At 36.6% G+C, this 17,932-nt stretch overlaps 1 protein-coding gene across 4 annotated transcripts in view; it reads right to left on the bottom strand.

The window, feature by feature from the left end:
* The window catches only part of NEK1 (NIMA related kinase 1), a 91,897-nt gene that overhangs the window by 72,488 nt on the left and 1,477 nt on the right, over nucleotides 1-17,932 (bottom strand). For 3 of the 4 annotated variants that reach the window (XM_081959395.1, XM_081959398.1, XM_081959396.1), the window contains exons 2-13: nucleotides 16,033-16,180; nucleotides 15,857-15,953; nucleotides 13,741-13,838; nucleotides 11,366-11,449; nucleotides 8,940-9,007; nucleotides 8,764-8,850; nucleotides 7,844-7,898; nucleotides 6,841-7,041; nucleotides 2,598-2,658; nucleotides 1,781-1,935; nucleotides 267-326; nucleotides 17-64 (exon numbers count right to left, since the gene is read on the bottom strand). In XM_081959395.1, the coding sequence (XP_081815521.1) occupies nucleotides 17-64; nucleotides 267-326; nucleotides 1,781-1,935; nucleotides 2,598-2,658; nucleotides 6,841-7,041; nucleotides 7,844-7,898; nucleotides 8,764-8,850; nucleotides 8,940-9,007; nucleotides 11,366-11,449; nucleotides 13,741-13,838; nucleotides 15,857-15,953; nucleotides 16,033-16,149 (1,131 nt within the window). In that variant the 5' untranslated portion in view covers nucleotides 16,150-16,180. The remainder of the gene's footprint in view (nucleotides 1-16; nucleotides 65-266; nucleotides 327-1,780; nucleotides 1,936-2,597; nucleotides 2,659-6,840; nucleotides 7,042-7,843; nucleotides 7,899-8,763; nucleotides 8,851-8,939; nucleotides 9,008-11,365; nucleotides 11,450-13,740; nucleotides 13,839-15,856; nucleotides 15,954-16,032; nucleotides 16,181-17,932) is intronic. The other variant, XM_081959397.1, reaches the window with a different exon arrangement.

Genomic DNA, 17,932 nt, shown 5'->3' with positions numbered 1-17,932 from the left:
AAATCCTTCAATTTACCTGCTCACGCTGTTGTTTTTCCTCTAGCCTTTTCTTTTTTACTGCTTCCTGAAAAATGGAAACTAATTTAAAGTATGAATTGTTATCATATCCTGATTAGGATAGTAATGACTCAATGGCACAAAGATGTATTCTCATTTATAAATTGGAAATATTCTATTGTAAGGAAATAAGGGGGAAAGATTTCAAGATTTTTATTTATTGCTTTTAAAAGCTTCTAGCCTAATTTTTTATTTCCTTGTCTATATACCTCTAACATTTTCATCTTTTCAGCTAGTAGTTTCCCTTTCTTCAATGGAGGTGGAGGGCCCTAAATAAAAAGTGAAACTGCAAATTAGCAAGAACTTACATATTGCACATTGAGAATGTGAAATAAATAGTTTAAAATTAAATTTTACAATTATTGTTGTGGGCCCAGTGCATTTGTACTAATAAATTGACTTTTACTAATTGACTTTTCACACATAAATTAGTACAGGCTTATAGTTTACAAAGTCATCTTTAGGTTTAGTTCTTATTTAGTTTTATTATTTTAATGTTATTTTAAATAATGACTTATTCTATTTCTCAATTATCTGTTAAATGTAATCAAAAAAGATAGAACAGTATTTTCAAATTAAATATTAGCAATTACTCTCTCGGATGATAAGTAGGAATGCAGATAGTCCTGGACCTACAACCAATTGCTTAGAAACCATTCAAAGTTATGACAGACCTCCACAGAGCTACTCACAATCTGAATCTGAAGTTTCAATAGTCGGGCTCCTCACTAGTTACATACCACATTTTGGGACTTGGCAATCAAACTGTATTTATGGCCATTTTCAGCATCATGCACCCACATAATTTGTTTCCTCTGTTGAAAATGTGTGTTTACTTCGTTTCTGGCAAAAATACCCATTGTGGATAATGGGTTTGCTTAACAACCATAGCATTCTCTTAACAACCACCAATTAACTGTTAGTTGATTAATTATCCATGTCCTACTTTGAATAGAAAGGTATGAGGTCCAATAGTGAACATTTAACATAATATATTCTATATATTGCCATAATGTCACAATATATTCAGGAAGACCCACTTAAATTGCATTATTTTGCACTTTTAGAAGTTAAACACCTGGTTTCAATTAACCAGAACCTATTGCTTTTAGATATTATGTATTTTAGATTTCTCAGGAATATTTACTGGCAGGATTATGTATTACTGCGGTTTTAAATAAGACAACGTATTTGAAAATGACACTAAGATGAAACGTCAGCATTGCTCTACTTCGCAGCTGTTTTAACCATTAACCCACAGATACCCTGTTTCCTTGAAAATAAGTCCTAGCATGCTTGTAATATAAGCAATATCACAAAAATAAGCCCCAGTTAAGACTGTCAGACAGACAGATGCATTTTAACTGGGAAAATAAATCCAAATGTGTCTTTTGGAGCAAAAATTAATATAAGACCCGGTCTTATTTTCAGGGAAACATGGTAACTACATGTATTCATATACATTTAGTCAAATATGATGCATATTTAATCTACAATAAAAGACAAGTAAAAGTCAGTGGAAATGTATATTACATATTTTGAATCAGCATCCAATATCAAACTAGGTGCAAAAACTAGTTACATACTGTTTCAATTCCTGTTAGGGAATTTGCAGGTGAAATTATGACACTGAAAAGTGCAATGTAAAACACTTTCCGCAATAAATGTACCCTTCTTCTACCCCAAAGACTGAAAATACTTTTATTATTAAATAGGCTCTTACTTGTCTACATTTAATTATAGGCTTCTCACAGAACTTCTTAGTTGAATCCCCAGATTTCTTAAGTATTAAAGGCACTCCATATTTAGCAGCAGGTTTGGTAATTTTGTGAGCAGGTGCAGCAGAGGCTAAGTTTTGTCCTTGGGCTGGTCTCTTTGCTATGCAAGAGAGAATAACAATGTCAACTATTTGCACAAAACTGGATAGATAAAATATTGCTTATAGTAAAACATTATTGAGAAGAATATTCAGAAAATATTCATTAACCTAACCTTATACAATAAATCCCACTGATTTTCATATGCTTCAGAGTATGCATAAAACTGAAATGTTTAAATGCATGTTGTAATCAGGGAGAAACTATACAATTCACTTACTTTGACAAATAATGGAAAATTATTTATAATTTGAAGCTCCATTAATGTACAAAAAGCAAAAATTAATATTTGCCTTACAAAAAGAATAACTGAAAAAAATCCAGCATGAAATGCTGAATTGCAATTATTTTAATAATATACTATATTAAGACTCTTTCAATGAACCAAGTAAAGCAATAGTTTTATTAAAGTCATAAAGAAATGAAAGTTACTAAATCATCTCAAGAATAAAAGTGTGGCCACTTATAGCTTCTCTTATACAGATATTATCCAGAATCATAAATCAGATTTTAAATTAAAGATCTTAACTATGTAAGATAAATAAAATATTTCATGTACACAAAGTCATTGTTATGTTAATTGCTCAGAGATCAGCTATACAAAGATTTATTTATTAGTCAGTTATATATTTAGTTTAGTTAATTACCTAGTTTATATATTACCTGGCCCAGCATGAGGTCCAAACTTCTGAAATATTTTATGGCTGAATTCCTCTGCAATAAGCTAAAAGAACATGATTTTGAATAACACATATGAAGTTAAAGTTAATTACAAAAATAAAACATTGAAAGTGATATCTATATTTGCATTCATGATAGAAAAAACTGATGTGAATTTAAAGATAAATTATTAAAAATACTAATATTAGTAAGCATTTATAACGAGGGTCAGCAATGTGCAGCTCTAGAGCCGCATGTGACTCTTTGGGCCCTTTACTGCGGCTCCGTCAAGATGATTCCAGCACTGGGTGGCCTCTCCCCTCCCCGCCTGCCCTGAGAAGGGAAGGGCAACTGTGGAGGATGGAGACTCGCTCTGTATTCCAGAGGAGCGAAGCGGTCTTCTACTTGCCTCTTTTTCTGGCCCTTGTTGGTACTGTGTGCATCTCGGCCGCTGGGGGAGACGCACAACTTTTCTCCGTAGTCGAGATGCTGGCAGGGCCGCCTGGCTGCAGCTAATACTCCGCATTATAATGGGATCTAGGAGGAGAAGGGGACGCTGTCTCCCCCATTGTGCAGCGCGCTAGGTTTAAGTGCAAGAGCAGCAAGCAACCATGGAGACGGCGAGAGGAATATGGGGTGATGCGCTACTTTCTCCGCCCCATGACACCGGCTGGTGCAGGTCTCTCCATATTCCTCTCGCCGCCACCATGGCTGTTTGCTGCTCTTGCACTTAAACTTAGTGTGCTACACAATGGGGGAAATGCATCCCTTCCTCCTCCTACTGGAGCCCATTACGATGGGGAGCATAGGCTGCAGCCAGATGGCCCAGCCAGCGTATCGGCATGGAGAAAAGCCGTGCGTCTCCCAACAAGGGTTGGCAAATAGAGGGGCGCTTTGCTTCTGCTCTGGAATACCGAGCGAGTCTCCATCCACCGCTGTCACCCTTCTCTTCTCAGGGCAGGCAAGGAGGGAGGGGGAGGGACGACCCAGTGCTGGGATCATATGACAGGGAGATGCAGGAGAGGGCCCAAAGAGCTTCATTTATCTGGGAACCTGAAATGACTCTTGATTTACATCATATGGTGAAAAAGCACCCATTAAGAAGAAAAAACACCAGCAAAAAAAAACCTTCAACCTTGGCCTGTTTCTTGGAAATGATTCAAGAGGGAACACACACATGTGCATGCTTGCACCCACACACCCAAGAGAGAGAGGGGAGGAGAGAGAGAGGTAGAGAGAAAGAGAGAGACAGAGGGGGATGCCTGCTTTTTCCTGTTGCAATTGGGTAGCGAGTGAGAGAGAGAGATATTGAGCTCCATCTGCTCCCCTTGCCTCAAGTGCAATATATATATATATATATATATATATATATATATATATATATATATATATATATATATATATATATATATATATATATATATATATATATCACAAAACCTGAGTAGGCGTGGCTTGGGGAGGTCATGTGACTCAATGGGAGCAAGTGACATCGAGTTGGCCATGCCCACCCAGGTTTTGTGGCTCTCGGTATTTTGTTTTCTGTGGGAAACTGGTCCAAATGGTTCTTTGAGTGTTTAAAGTTGCAGATCCCTGATTTATAACTAGTATCACTTTCTGATAGCTGCCATCATTTAGTGGTTTAATTGGGGAGACCCAGATTCAGGTCTACCTTCAGCCTATTTAAACACACTGAATAATTTTGGGTAGTCATTAACTCTCAATTCACTCTACCTCTTGAACTTGTATCTGAGAAGAAAAATGGGCAGAATGAAATGCAATTCTATTCCACTTTATAATTTTGACAAAATATAAACTTAATATATGAACAAATTATAAAGTATCTTATTAAAGAGCCCACAGCCTGATTCAAAGATGATTGTGTCTATAAAAACTGGAATATTTAGGCAGGAATTCTATACATGCAAACTTGCCATACTGATATTTAATAAGAACTCCCATGTGTATTTTGAAGATATTGAGTTTTGAACTGGACTTAAAATTTTCCACATCAGCTGTAACTCTCAGGATGCCACTAACTAATGGTTATTCAAATTGTAATTCAATAACCTAGAACAGTGATGGCGAACCTTTTTTGGCTCGCGTGCCACAAGTGGGGGGAGCGCGGGGGGCCCGAGTGCGGGCGTGCCGCACCCATAATGCAATGCGTGACCCCCCAGTGCGCATGCGCGCACAACGCATGACCCCCCCAATTTTTACATTTTTTTTGCCCTCCCCAGGCTCCAGGGGCTTTAGAGGAGCCTGGGGAGGGCGAAAAGAGCCTCCCCCGACCCCCCGGAGGCCCTCCGGAGGCTTCAGGGACTGTACGGAGGCTTCCCTGAAGCCTTCGGAGTGCTTAAAACCACCCTCCGAGCAAACCGGAAGTGACTTCCGGGTTGCTCGGAGGGTCATTTTAAGCGCTCCGAAGGCATCAGGGAAGCCTCGGACGGTCCCTGAAGCCTTCGGAGCGCTTAAAACCACCCACCGAGCAAACCGGAAGTGACTTCCGGGTTGCTCGGAGGGTCGTTTTAAGCGCTCCGAAGGCATCAGGGAAGCCTCGGACGGTCCCTGAAGCCTTCGGAACACTTAAAACGACCCTCCGAGCAACCCGGAAGTCACTTCCGGTTTGCTTGGAGGGTGGTTTTAAGCATTCCAAAGGCTTCAGGGACGGTCCCTGAAGCCTCCGGGGGGGGGGGGGGGCGGGGGAGGCTCTTTTCGCCCTCCCCAGGCTCCTATAAAGCCTCTGGAGCCTGGGGAAGGCGAAAAATAGCTTTTAAAAAGGTGAACTCAGCATGCGCGCGCTGGCCAGCTGACAGGGCAGCGCCTCGCGTGCCCTGACAAATGGCTCCGCGTGCCACTTGTGGCACGCGTGCCATAGGTTCGCCATCACGGACCTAGAAGGTAACTAGGTTGGAAAAAGTTGGCTTCAAGCAAATATTTGGTTCTAGTAGAAGAGTATATAAGAGTAAACTCAGGGTTAAACTTGAAAATATTACAAGCAAGTAATCAAGCTCAGAGAACACCAAGGACTCCATAAATATTTGAGTTAAATTAAGGATCAAGGTTACTTGCACATATGACTAGACAGTAGCAATTTTAACAGCTTTTCAAAACTTTAGGTGTTGAAATAAAATTTACACTTGAAATTATTAAACTCAATTAAATTCAGCGTATTCTGCAATTAGTTGGTATTATTAAATCAAGTTCAATTTTCGGTGATTGTTACGGCTAATGTTTTGCCAGCTTGATTTCTAATGGTCATAGCTGATGAAATTCTAATAATCTTAAATTCCATTTATTCATTGTATTAACTTTTCTTTCCCTTTTTCTACTTTCCTCCATTTGACAAGCATAGGCTTTTCTAATCCCTCACCTGCTGATCTCATATGCCCAAAATATGCGAGCTTCTGCTTGCTGATCATTACCTCAAGGTAAATTTTTATTTAGTCCAAGACTAGCTGATTCTTCTTTCAGTCCACAGTTCTCTCAGTATGTCCTTCTCTCACTCCTTCTCAATATCTAGTTTTCTTATCTGTATATCACTACTAGAAAAAATTATTACTTTAACTGTATTAATGTCATTAAAATACTCATATCAACCATCCTGTCTTCAAAGTTGTCATTCCTTTCCCATCTAGAATTCTTCTACTTTTCCATCCTCTTTCTGGGTTCTCTTCTACTTTTCCATTCATCTTTATTGTTTCTTAGGCAATAATCAAATCTACCTATTACCTTCACTTCTTCATCTTTAACTGAAGAGGCCAACTAGGCTGTGTCTAGACCAGGCCTAAAATTTGATTTCCCTGCTCCTAGTCCTCCTCCTTAATCACTAAACCAAACTGGCTTTTATAAGGATCTTACAAAGTTCGCATGCAGTTTTCTATTTGCTATAAAACTTTCCCTGCAACTTTTCTCCCTTTTTTTCTTCTAGTTGACATTATTGATTGACATATATTTTCTTGTCCTTACTTCCTTGTTGATAGAGTTCTCTATTTAGTTTATTTCTATTTGCCTGAGGCTTTAACATCTTCCATTTTTTCCCTGGCTATCGTAAATGGAGGCTTTTCCTCTTGGTCTGGAGGAGAAAAAATTGCCTGTGTTTTCACACTATCTTTAAACATTTTATGAAATAGAATAATAATTTAATATAATCACTGATAAAGGAACTTTTTAATGGTTCTTGGAAGAAAAAAATCTAAAATGGACTTTTGAATTCACTACCTAGATCTAAGGTTCAAATACGTACCTGTGGTGTAAGAAATTTCTCAATGCGTTTAACTATAAACATTTTCTCCAATATGGAGTTGACAGATGGTCGATCTCTTGGATTTCTTTTAAATAACTGTGAAATTAGACTCCGAAGTTCATGGGAATAACGTGTAGAAACAGGAGGAAATGATCCAGAGATTATCTTGAGAACTAAATTTTTCATATTACCAGCTTCAAACTAGAGAGAAAAAAGTAGAATTTATTGGATAATAGCAATGCTGTTAAGTATACTTACTGATATCCTGAAGTTACTTTAAAATATATTTCAAGATATTAACTTTTTTCACCCAACAGGAAACTTTCACAGATTTTTTTTCAATATCTGCATGTGTATAAACTGGGAATTTTTACAAGAACCAATCTATATTAGTTATAGAGTAAAAAAAAACTGATCAGTCATTTTGTTCCATAGTTTTCATCATATTCTGTAATTTTTCACAAATATGGAGGTGATTCACCTCTCATAGTGATTCAGAAACATAAAGAATGCACTTCGCAAATATAAATAAAACAGGCTACACGCAATTATTTCAAGGTTATATTTATACAAAGAATTGACACACTGAAACTAGGATTTATAAACATACTTAAGTAGTGCAAATTGCTGTAAGGAAGAAGGAACTTGACATATTAACGTTAATTTATGCTGAAAAGTTGATGAATGAGTATAAATGGATAACTTAAATCTTAACATTACTAACTATAATCTCACATTTTGTGACCTTTTCTTTACAATATTATTCAAAGCATTCAAGTCATCCAACATATGTATAAAGTACAATAGCTTTTTATGTAAGAATAAGATTATATAAAAACACATTATTTATATTGTTAAAGCAAAATAGTATTTGTCATGAACATAGATAAAATAGCTAAGGCAATTGTTTATTTCTTCTCCAATACCCAATTACCAAAAATATTATCAGCAAGGGATGCAAATGCTCAGAATAGGTGATTAAGAATATTAAACTTTAACTTACTGCATGCTTCAATGTACACATTTCATAAAGAACACACCCAAGGGCCCACATGTCACTAAGAAACAAAAACAAATAGTACATTTACAATGGCTGCTAAAAAATCAAGTTTGTCTTTGGTCCCTCCCATAAAAAAACCTGTGCAGAAATATATTATACTCATCAGTTGTAGGAATATCATCTGATAGTTGTATGGGTTTGAGAACATAGAAAAACGCCACAGTTGAAATATACTCTGTTTTGGTTCACTTAGGTAAACAGGAAGAAATTATTAGATTCCTGATACTATACTAAGGCAGAACACGGATTTATCAGTGAATCCAACCGGTGGTGTGTAAACCATGCTTATGATATATAGCATTTTATGTGATACAAGCCACTGTGACTTACTGATTGACTTTCAATGGTTAAATAAAAAAATTGTGGCTCAGTGTACAATAGATTCAGATTGTAATCTAAGTACCATCCGCCTGCTTACTGCTTCTATTTCACTTTCTCCTAGGCCATTTATTTCAGACTCTAGAAAAAAATAAAATCCTATATTACTGAAGCAGCACCAATCCTTGCTAGTGCCGTAGTAAACTACACATAATGAGATGGCTACTTATGGAGACATTTTGATTATCAAATATATATAATGGTATTTTAAGATATTTTCTATATACTTAGGTTTTCTAATTGTAGAACATATATACTGCTTTATAGAGTCAGAACTACATATTACAGATTTTTAGTACTCAAAAATTTCATTTTTATTCCTTTATCTAAAAACTATTATATTAAGACTAAATAAACACACCAATTTCTCTACAAAACTAAAAAAGAGCAAAGTTATATGAGAACAAGCAAGTTGAAGAAAATCATAGCACAATAAAAGGTCATGGTATCTATCCAGATTACAATGGAAAATACTTAAATGCTACCTTTTATTATTGTAAGGTTTATTCTCACAGATTTCTGGTGACAAGTAATATGGTGTTCCTATACAAGTTTGAGCAAGTTCCACTGTACTAAAATAAAAAAATAAAATGGTATTAATCAAATAACCATCTTAATAATATTATTAGAATTGGGGCAATGGGGATTGTTTTAAGGTTACCTATTCAGAACTCTAGCTATTCCGAAGTCTCCCAACTGTATTGTTCCATCTTTGGTTAAAAATATATTCTGGAGTAGAAGAAAAAACATACTATTATTTTTTAAAAAAATATACACAATAATTTGATTTTAACTCAGAATTTACAATTACAAACTACTCAGCTGAATGCCCATTATATTATTCAGAGATAACATACAGTTTATAATGTTTAATTTTGGCTTGTATTCTGTTAATCCAATCACTGTGCTTTAAAGATCCATTGTTTATAATGTATGTTGTAGAAAATGAAGCGATTTTGCTGTATTCAAACATGGCTACATAATGTGAAGTGCAAATCTAACAATTCAGTCCCAAACATCTACAAGTGAGACACGCTTGCATTTTTCCTATACTATTTTTCCAATCTTTTATTTTGAAGCAAATTAATGCACAGAATCATGCATATCAGCCTCTAAGCAGAAAAAAGATGCTTGATTAAACTTCAGGAGTCATCAAACTGTTTAACTATGATCATGTAACAGTTAATATACAAATAGCATATTTTCAAAAAATGTTGTAGTCCTTCTAAGAGATTATTAGACTTATATACTGCTTCACAGTGCTTTACAGCTCTCTCTAACTGGTTTAAGAGTCAGCATATTGCTCCCAACAATCTGGGTCCTCATTTTACCAATCTCGGAAGGATGGAAGGCTGAGTTAACCTTGAGCCGGTGAAGAAATCTAAGATAAGATGAAATAAATACTAAATGTTTTAAATTAATAAAACTATTAAATTCATGATAGAACTAGGCTCAATCCACTATGTGCAGCTGGGTGACTTTGGGTACAGTCACTTTCTCTCAGCCCAATGCACCTCACAGATTTGATGTTGGGGAAAAATAGGTGGAGGAACTGTTGGGAGTTATTTGTAAAAATAATAACAGTGGGAGATGGGATATAAATAAATAATAACACAGTTGCTTCAATACACCCCAGCTGTCTCTGCATAGACTTTCATGCATAGCTGCTTTACTAACAGGTGGAATTGTGTGCATGTGCACAAACAGGAACAGAATTGAAGCCAATTGACAAGCTTTCCAAAGGATCTGTTTTAACAATTTGTTTTGTTTTGTTAATTGAAGCTCCTCTTTTGAATACTTAGCACAACTATAGCCTGTACATTGTTAACCTAACTAAACATCAGCTACATTATTTAACATTAATTTAACTTTCATTTAGAGGACAACTTGCTCTTGAGAAGGCATTCTAGCCTAAAATTTTGGTTTTATATTTATATTATGAGCTAAAAGTACTGTATTTTTCAAAGTATAAGACGCACCTAGCTTTCGGAGAGGAAAACGGTGGGGTGGGGTGGGGAGAAATCTGCCTCTGCCTCCCAGCAATTTGCCTCCTTGCAGCAAACACCAAACAGTACAGAAAATATATCCTGTTTGTACATTTCAGACTATACTTATACAGATGCTGTTAAAATTGATGTGGCTTTCTGGAAGTATACGTTATTCTCTGCTATTTAAAAGAAGATACAATAGCACTGGGCCTCTTCAGATCAAGCATTTATTTTAAAAAGCTTCTTCATTTTATTAAGTTATCTAGAACAACAATAATAAAGCAGTCTTTAAAAAATAAGTTTAATAATTAGAACATTCTATAGGCATTTATACTTATCGACTTACTTCCTTGCAGCAAACAGCCTATTTCAGTTTAGCCTGATAAGAAGAGAAAAAAATGCCTCTGTCTTCCAGCAATTTGCCCCTTGCAGCAAACAGCAAGTTTCAATTTCAATTTTAGCATTGGTCTCCCGATGATCACCTGTTTCCGGATGTAGGGATTGCCATAGCCTATTGCTGCTTCCGCAAGACCCATTTTCTCCGTTTGCTGCAAAGAGGTAAATTTCTGGGAGGCAAAGACAAAAAGATGGGGGCTAGTGGGTAGGCGGGGCTACATTCGGTGTATAAGACACACCCAAGTTTTCACCCTCTTTTAGGGGGGAAAAAGATGCGTCTTATACTCCGAAAAATATGGTAGCTTAAAGCTCCTGCACTTCCGTTCATGGAAGAGGATGAAACTGAAAGTATAAACTTGGAAAACTTGCTGAAAACCTGCAGTTTAAGACAGGTTTTTTTGGTAACATTTAAATAAATTTGCTAATGCAAATAGGCATAACAGAAAACAATAATTTATTTAAAATCTAGAACTTTAAAATCCCATAGCTATACATATTAAAAGTAGTGGGAAGAAAAAACATGAGCTTGATATTTAGTACAGCTCATTTCTGAAATACTATATTTCAACAAAATAACTACAGTATTGCTTTCAACAAGCCATCTCTCCACTGTGAAGAACTGATTTATTTCAACAATAATTGTGAGCACAAGGTTTCAGCATACCTATTAAAATTCCACATAAAATGTTTATATCTAACTTACCTGTGATTTTATATCTCGATGCAAAATTTTTCTATCATGTACGTGCTTCAGTGCTAAACATATTTGTACAAACCAATCCATGATCTATGGTTATAAAGAAATTACTTTTTGTTAGAAAATTATATTTTTAGTATGAGATTAAAATTAATATTCTCAGGGAGATGCTGTTTTACTACTTTCAAAATTACTTTAATTTTTTTACAAAAAGAAAAAAAATTACAGATAGTATATTTCAGAATGTTGTATAAGTGAGGAATGAAATTCCCATAGATGGGAATGTCAGCTTCATTAGCTCCTTTCCTTTGGAAAAGACAAGAAGTGGTCATTTAGGCAGAAGCATCTTCAAACGGCTTTTTTCCATAGAACTGCATGTTGCTCATAGACAGGGATTCAGGAAAGTGGAAGCTTTATAAATAGTATGAGACCCACAAATATGGTAGTTTAGTAAGTTATTTTTCCCCTAAAAAACAAATACTGAATCGAGATTTAGTCACCACCATCAAACACCATTGTCCTTCTTTCTCCATCTCTATTTCCTTGTGCAGTCTTTTTGATTGTGAATCTGAATCCAGGAAGTGTCCTAAAGACAGCTCAGTATCTACACTTCCTAGCCATTGGAATGCAGAACATACATAGGCAAGATCACATGGTTTCCAGACTTTTTTTTTCTTTCAGTTAACAGCAGCAGCGTCTAGAAAGTCTGATGCTAAGCAACATGGTCCTACAGTGCAATATCACATGATTGTGCTGCTTAGTAACAATTCCAGTACTTCTGGTTGCCACTGTTAACAAATCTCATGCTGTATGACATCACATGATCTCTTGCTGACTTTGACTTTGCTTGTCAGAAGCTGGCCGTGAAGGTTGCAAATGACGATCATGTGACAGTGGGGACACAGTCACAATTACTCTGAGAACTAATCATAAGTACCATTCATTCAGAGCTATCATAAGTTTGAATGGTTGTTTAACAAGTGATTGTTAAAAGTGGTTTACCTCTATTCAAATTTACCAAGACTGAAAGAATCAATTTCAGTATCAGCAACTGATCATATTGATGCCTTACTCAGCGGTTAAGGATGCTGAGCTTGTCAGCTGGAGAACTGACAGCCTGGGTTGGAACCCCAAGCTCCACGCAACAAGGTGAGCTCCTGTTACTTGCCCCAGCTCTAGCCCATCTAGTAGTTTGAAAGCATGAAAACGCAAGTAGATTAATAGATACTACTTCAGTGGGAAGTATAGCATCCTGTGCATCTTTGGCATATAGCCATGCTGGCCAGATGACCATGGAAAATGTTTTCAAACAATCCTAGTTTCCTCAGCCAAGAAATGGAGAGCAGCATTGTGCCTTAGCCTTGGACACGACAAGAAACTTTAACTTTTTATTGTTCTTTCACGATAGTGTTTATGCTTTTTTTCCTATGTTGTGACTTTTCATACTTTGCCCATTTTTAATGACATTACAAATATGGTCAGTGACAATAATAAAGATTGTCTTTTCAACATTATTTTGCATATTCATGAATCAATCTCTTCTCTTTTCTAAACAAGCAAAGCACCCCAAGACCTTTTGTATTTAACACATTTTTTCTAGACTTGTCAAAGCCACCTAGAAGCTAGCTTGCATTTGAGTCCACATGGTATCAGCAAACTTAGAAAAATGTAATCCACTCTCCACCTTTCCATTTCTTGGAAAGACGCTGGAGAGAGCAGTCAGGATTTAATTCCAGAGGATTCTGGAGGAAGATTATTTGGACCTTTTCCAGGCAGGTCTCAGGCCAGGGTTCAGGAAATGGGATTAATTGTGCTTGTTGATGACCTATGATGAAGCGGGGATAGGAAGGATGTGACCATCCTCATACTCCTTGATCACTCACTAGCTTTCGACACAATTGACCTTCATATCCTTTTAGACCAGCTTTCAGGACTGGGAGTAAGAGGCACCATTTTATGTATTTGTCTCATTTCTCTATGGCTGATTTCAATCAGTATTGGCAGGCAGGGAGAAATTACACATAGGGTTCTTCCAATTTAGCCCAACAAGGTGAATGTACTTCTACCAATAAAAGAATGTCATCTTCAGAACCAGGAAGCTTTCTGGAAGGATCTTACCCCAGAGATTTGTGTGGCTTCCACCTTTATATCATTCAGGAAAGCACTGAAGATCAAGTTGTTCTCTAGAAGTTTTAGAATAGGATGATTGTAGAGCTCTTTTTTGTTTTTCTTTGTTTTATTTTGGTATGAACGATTTTGTTGTTATTTTGCTCTTCCGAGTAACTTTATTTGTTCTATGTTTTTTTAGCTGTGAGTCACACCAAGAGTTATTTAGAAGATGGACAGCCTATAAAATAAATAAATATTCCAATTTTTATTACCTGGTCTTCTGAAAAAAAGACTCCTTTTTGTGCATTGATTTTTTTAAACAGATCTCCTCCTTCACAATAATCCATTACTATATAAAGGCAGCCAGCTTCTGTAACAAAGAAAAGAAAATAGTTGTTTATTTATATTATATACAATTAATAAAGTAATTTCTTAGTTTCTCATCTCTAATAATTACATATTTTCAAAGTAATGAAATAGATATGGTACCTTATAATCATAATTCAATAACATTCTCTTAGAAATCCTACTGATCAGCATTATAGGTAGCCCTTGAGTTACAAATGGAATGGAACTTGCTCATTTCATTCATACCTTGAATGATCTTGAATGAGATTACTCCCTGCTTTCATCCACGTATTCAGTAATAATAATTGTTAAGTGCACATGAGGTATCTCAGGTGGGGAAGGCCATTGGGGGTGGGGTGTAGTGATGAAACAAGCCCCCAAGGCCTCCTCAACCCACTAACATACCTCATGCTTCCCACTCCCTGCCGCACTGGACTCATCTTGCAAAGAACTGTCTCCTCTCTGCCACAGTTTCTTCCACTTTGAGAGAAGAGTCAATGGAAGCTCCTGGGTGTGAAAAGTGTTTGCGGTGCCTGTCTTCTACTCCTTGCCCCTCCCCAAACTCATTTCCACTACCACCGGGACACATTTCCCCCAGAGACTGGACGCTTCATCTGCGTGCAAATGGGACCTTTGAAAACCTATGGATTCGCTCCCTTTTGAAATGCTCCATAGACAAAGGGTCTTCAAACTTTTTAAACAGGGGGCCAATTCACAGACCCTCAAACTGTTGGGGGACCCCGGACTGGCTGGATGTGGCTAAGTGATCATGTGATTGGATGGGTGTGGCTAATTTAACAGTCCACTGAACAATTAACACAAATTAAACTTTAATTTGTTTTGCTCCTAGGGGTGTTTTATTTGCTTTTGTTTGCATGTTGCTCTTTTGGTTGCCTTTTTTTTTTTACTAGATTATTTTTTTTCCAGTTGTTTAGGAGTCTAGTAGTCCACTTCAGGAAACTCAGTTTTGCACCAATTCTTCTCAGCCCCAGGAGCTTGAGAAATATCTGTCTCTCTCTCCCTCCCTCCCTCGGTCTCTCTCTGTATGTCTATCTCTCTCTCTCTGTATCTATCTTCTGGAGGTGGGGAAGGTGAAAAATGGATTGTTTTTGCTAGTTTTTTGGCCTCCTAGGGCGTCTGTGCGCCCCGTTTTACATCCCCCCCTCACCTCCAGAAGAATTCTGCAGGCCAAAAACAGGCAAAAACAGCCTGGTTTTTTGGCCAAAAGTAGGCAAAAATGGCTCATTTTTTGGCCTCCTTGGGTGTCTGTGCACCCCGTTTTTCACCACCACCACCCCCAGAAGCATTCTGCAGGTCAAAAAAAGGCAAAAATGGCTTGTTTTGGGGCAAAAATGGGCCATTTCCCCCCATTTTTTGGTCTCCTGTGGCATCTATGCACCGTTTTTCATATCCCCTGCCTCCAGAATGTCTCTGCAGGCCAAAATTGTTGGCCTTACCTTTCAGTTCCAGCCCGTGGGGCTCGCAAAGGTAAGTCCTGCACTCAGCCGAAGGGTGGGCGGGATGATGTGGGTGGGGCAGTCTTGTGGTCTTGTGCAAGCTGGATTAATGGCCTTGGTGGGCTGCATGCGGCCCATGGGCCGTAGTTTGAGGAACCATGCCATAGGCAGGTATGACTCCTTTGAAAATGGAGGGCAAGATGGGAGGGGGAAGTTGTGGGGAGCAGAGGGAATAGGGTGAATGTTGCAGACCTGCAACTGTTTGTAAGGGTGAACAACTTGTGGTACTACAACATTCGTAATTTTGAGACTTGCTTGTAAACACTATGGGTGCTTATCTCATAATTTCAAAGAGGCATTAAATGAATGCTCGTAACTATACTTATTCCTCATAAGGAATTAGCTGTACTTATTCCTCATCAGCAGACATGAAATTGCAACATAGACAAGAAAATTAACTAGAAAACCTGGGTAGTAAAAATCCTATTGAAGCAAATTCTGACAATTTCATATCTTTAATCAAGTTTGTGTTTTAAGACTTCTGTGCCTGACTTCAAAATATCAGTTTATCATTACGACTTACCTTCAAATGATTCTCTGTACAAAACAATATTCGGATGTTTCATATTTGCCAAAACAGCAACTTCTCTTCTTGATTCTTCTCTTTCTTTATTTGACATCTTAAAAAAAGAAGGACTATTTCTTAAAATTTATTTGTAAATAGAATAATGAAAAGGAAAAATAATTTGAGAGACATACCTTGGATATGTTAATTTCCTTAATAACATACTGTTTGCCATTTTCCTTTGCTTTAACCAGAATTGCTTTTCCAAAAGATCCTTCACCAATTTTTTGCACCTTAATATATTTGTCCATGGTAGCTTTTTAAGGCATCCTTATTCATAAGCTGCGGAGAAAATCAGTTTATTCTTTTAGCATTTGTTAGATTAAAATTACACTCTAAACTGGTCTCTGAATCACTTAGTTTAATATACTACAACCTGAATCATTTTTGTTTGTTTGTTTCAGTTAAGCTATACTTAGCTTGTGTTCATGTTTGCTTTGTTTTATAGTTGTTTTTCAAAGAATGGGAAACAGAGGAATAGTTGGCTTATTAATAATTTACAAAATATACAAACACTAGTAACAATTAGAGAATCCATATTATCTTCAAAGTAGCACTCACTAAAAATAATTAGTTTTTATTTACAGCAAATTGCCAATAAAAAAGGGGGAATTCTGTATTATAATCTCAAATTTTTGTTTTGGAAAAATGGAATGCCTCCATAAACCACTTGGACATACTGTATGTAATGGATGAGAATTTTTTGTTGTCTTTTATGTTTAAAAATAAAATAAAAATATATTTAAAAAAATGAGGACCTACATTGTTGGGGGCAATATGCTGACTCTGTAAACTGCTTAGAGAGGGCTGTAAAAGCACCAGGAAGCGGTATATAAGTGCTATTGCTATATTGATATAAACAAAGGTCCTCCTCAAATTGAAGTTTCTGTGTCTTCAGGAATCAGAACCAGTTTGGCGCACTGCAACACCAAATGTTAAGGCACCAGGCTAGAAACTGGAAGCCAATTGGGGGATCTTAGTCCAGTCAATCTCTCTAAACCATGGGTGTCAAACTCGCGGTGTCACGTTGCCGCCACGTGATGTTTCCAGATGTTTTTCCCTTTGCTGACCTGGGATAGGTGTGGCCTGCATGTGACGCATCAGACCCACAGGTCACCAGTTTGACACTCCTGCGGTCTAAACCTTAGAAAGAAGACAGTGAAAAACTATTTCTGAAAAACTTTTCCAAGAACACAGCAGGGACTTTTCTAGGCAATTGCTAAGGTCAATGTGGCTATTTGAAGTTTTCCCACAGTTTGCATATCTGTGTATACATTCATTTTTACTTCACTGCAATGGCATTTTCTGTGCATGCATACACAGAGAGAGCATATACTGACACTTGCAAAAGACACACTAGCATAATGCTTCAAAGAGGATGCTTTACCTGCACTAATACACTTTATGAAGCATCCTAATAGCTTTCACAATTTTGAGTTTTAAAACAAATAAAAATTCAGTGTAACGATTTTGCTTTTAAAACCCAGAATTAAGATTACTTTATGTTGCCACAAGCCGCCTAAAACAGAGAATTTAGAACTGATCACATACCAACATTTTTCTTTAGTGTTATCAGTTAAATTTTAAATATGTCAACTCAGCATAACCGGGATAGAAAAATTGCCTGACCCAGTATAACTTATACAGTATATAAACTTTTTAGATGACATTGCATAATGTCATTTCTAAGGATAAGGCACCTCACCAAAGCAATAACTTTTTAATTTTCTGCACTAGTATAGCTTGAATTAACCAAAGATAGTTTAGATGCTTTGTTTGAACCATTTCATTAAGTCTGAATCTGAATCTCAGTTATGTAAATTAGTCCTATGCATGTTTACCTAAATTAGGTTTATGCTAAATAAGTTATTTCCAACATTTCTTCTTTTTTGAGAATAGCTCCAGAGTAAAGTTTTGGGTTGTCAATGAACATGTTTATAATTAAGAGACAAAATATTATTTTATATAAACTATGGGTAAAATAAGATATTTAACTGTCTTAAATTAAACTATTAGTAATTAATCATATTTAGA

Source organism: Natrix helvetica, assembly GCF_964273705.1.
Source record: "Natrix helvetica genome assembly, chromosome: 7".
Lineage (NCBI taxonomy): Eukaryota > Metazoa > Chordata > Lepidosauria > Squamata > Natricidae > Natrix > Natrix helvetica.
Note: the sequence above shows the minus strand (reverse complement) of the source record. Positions and strands in the feature narration are given on the sequence as shown.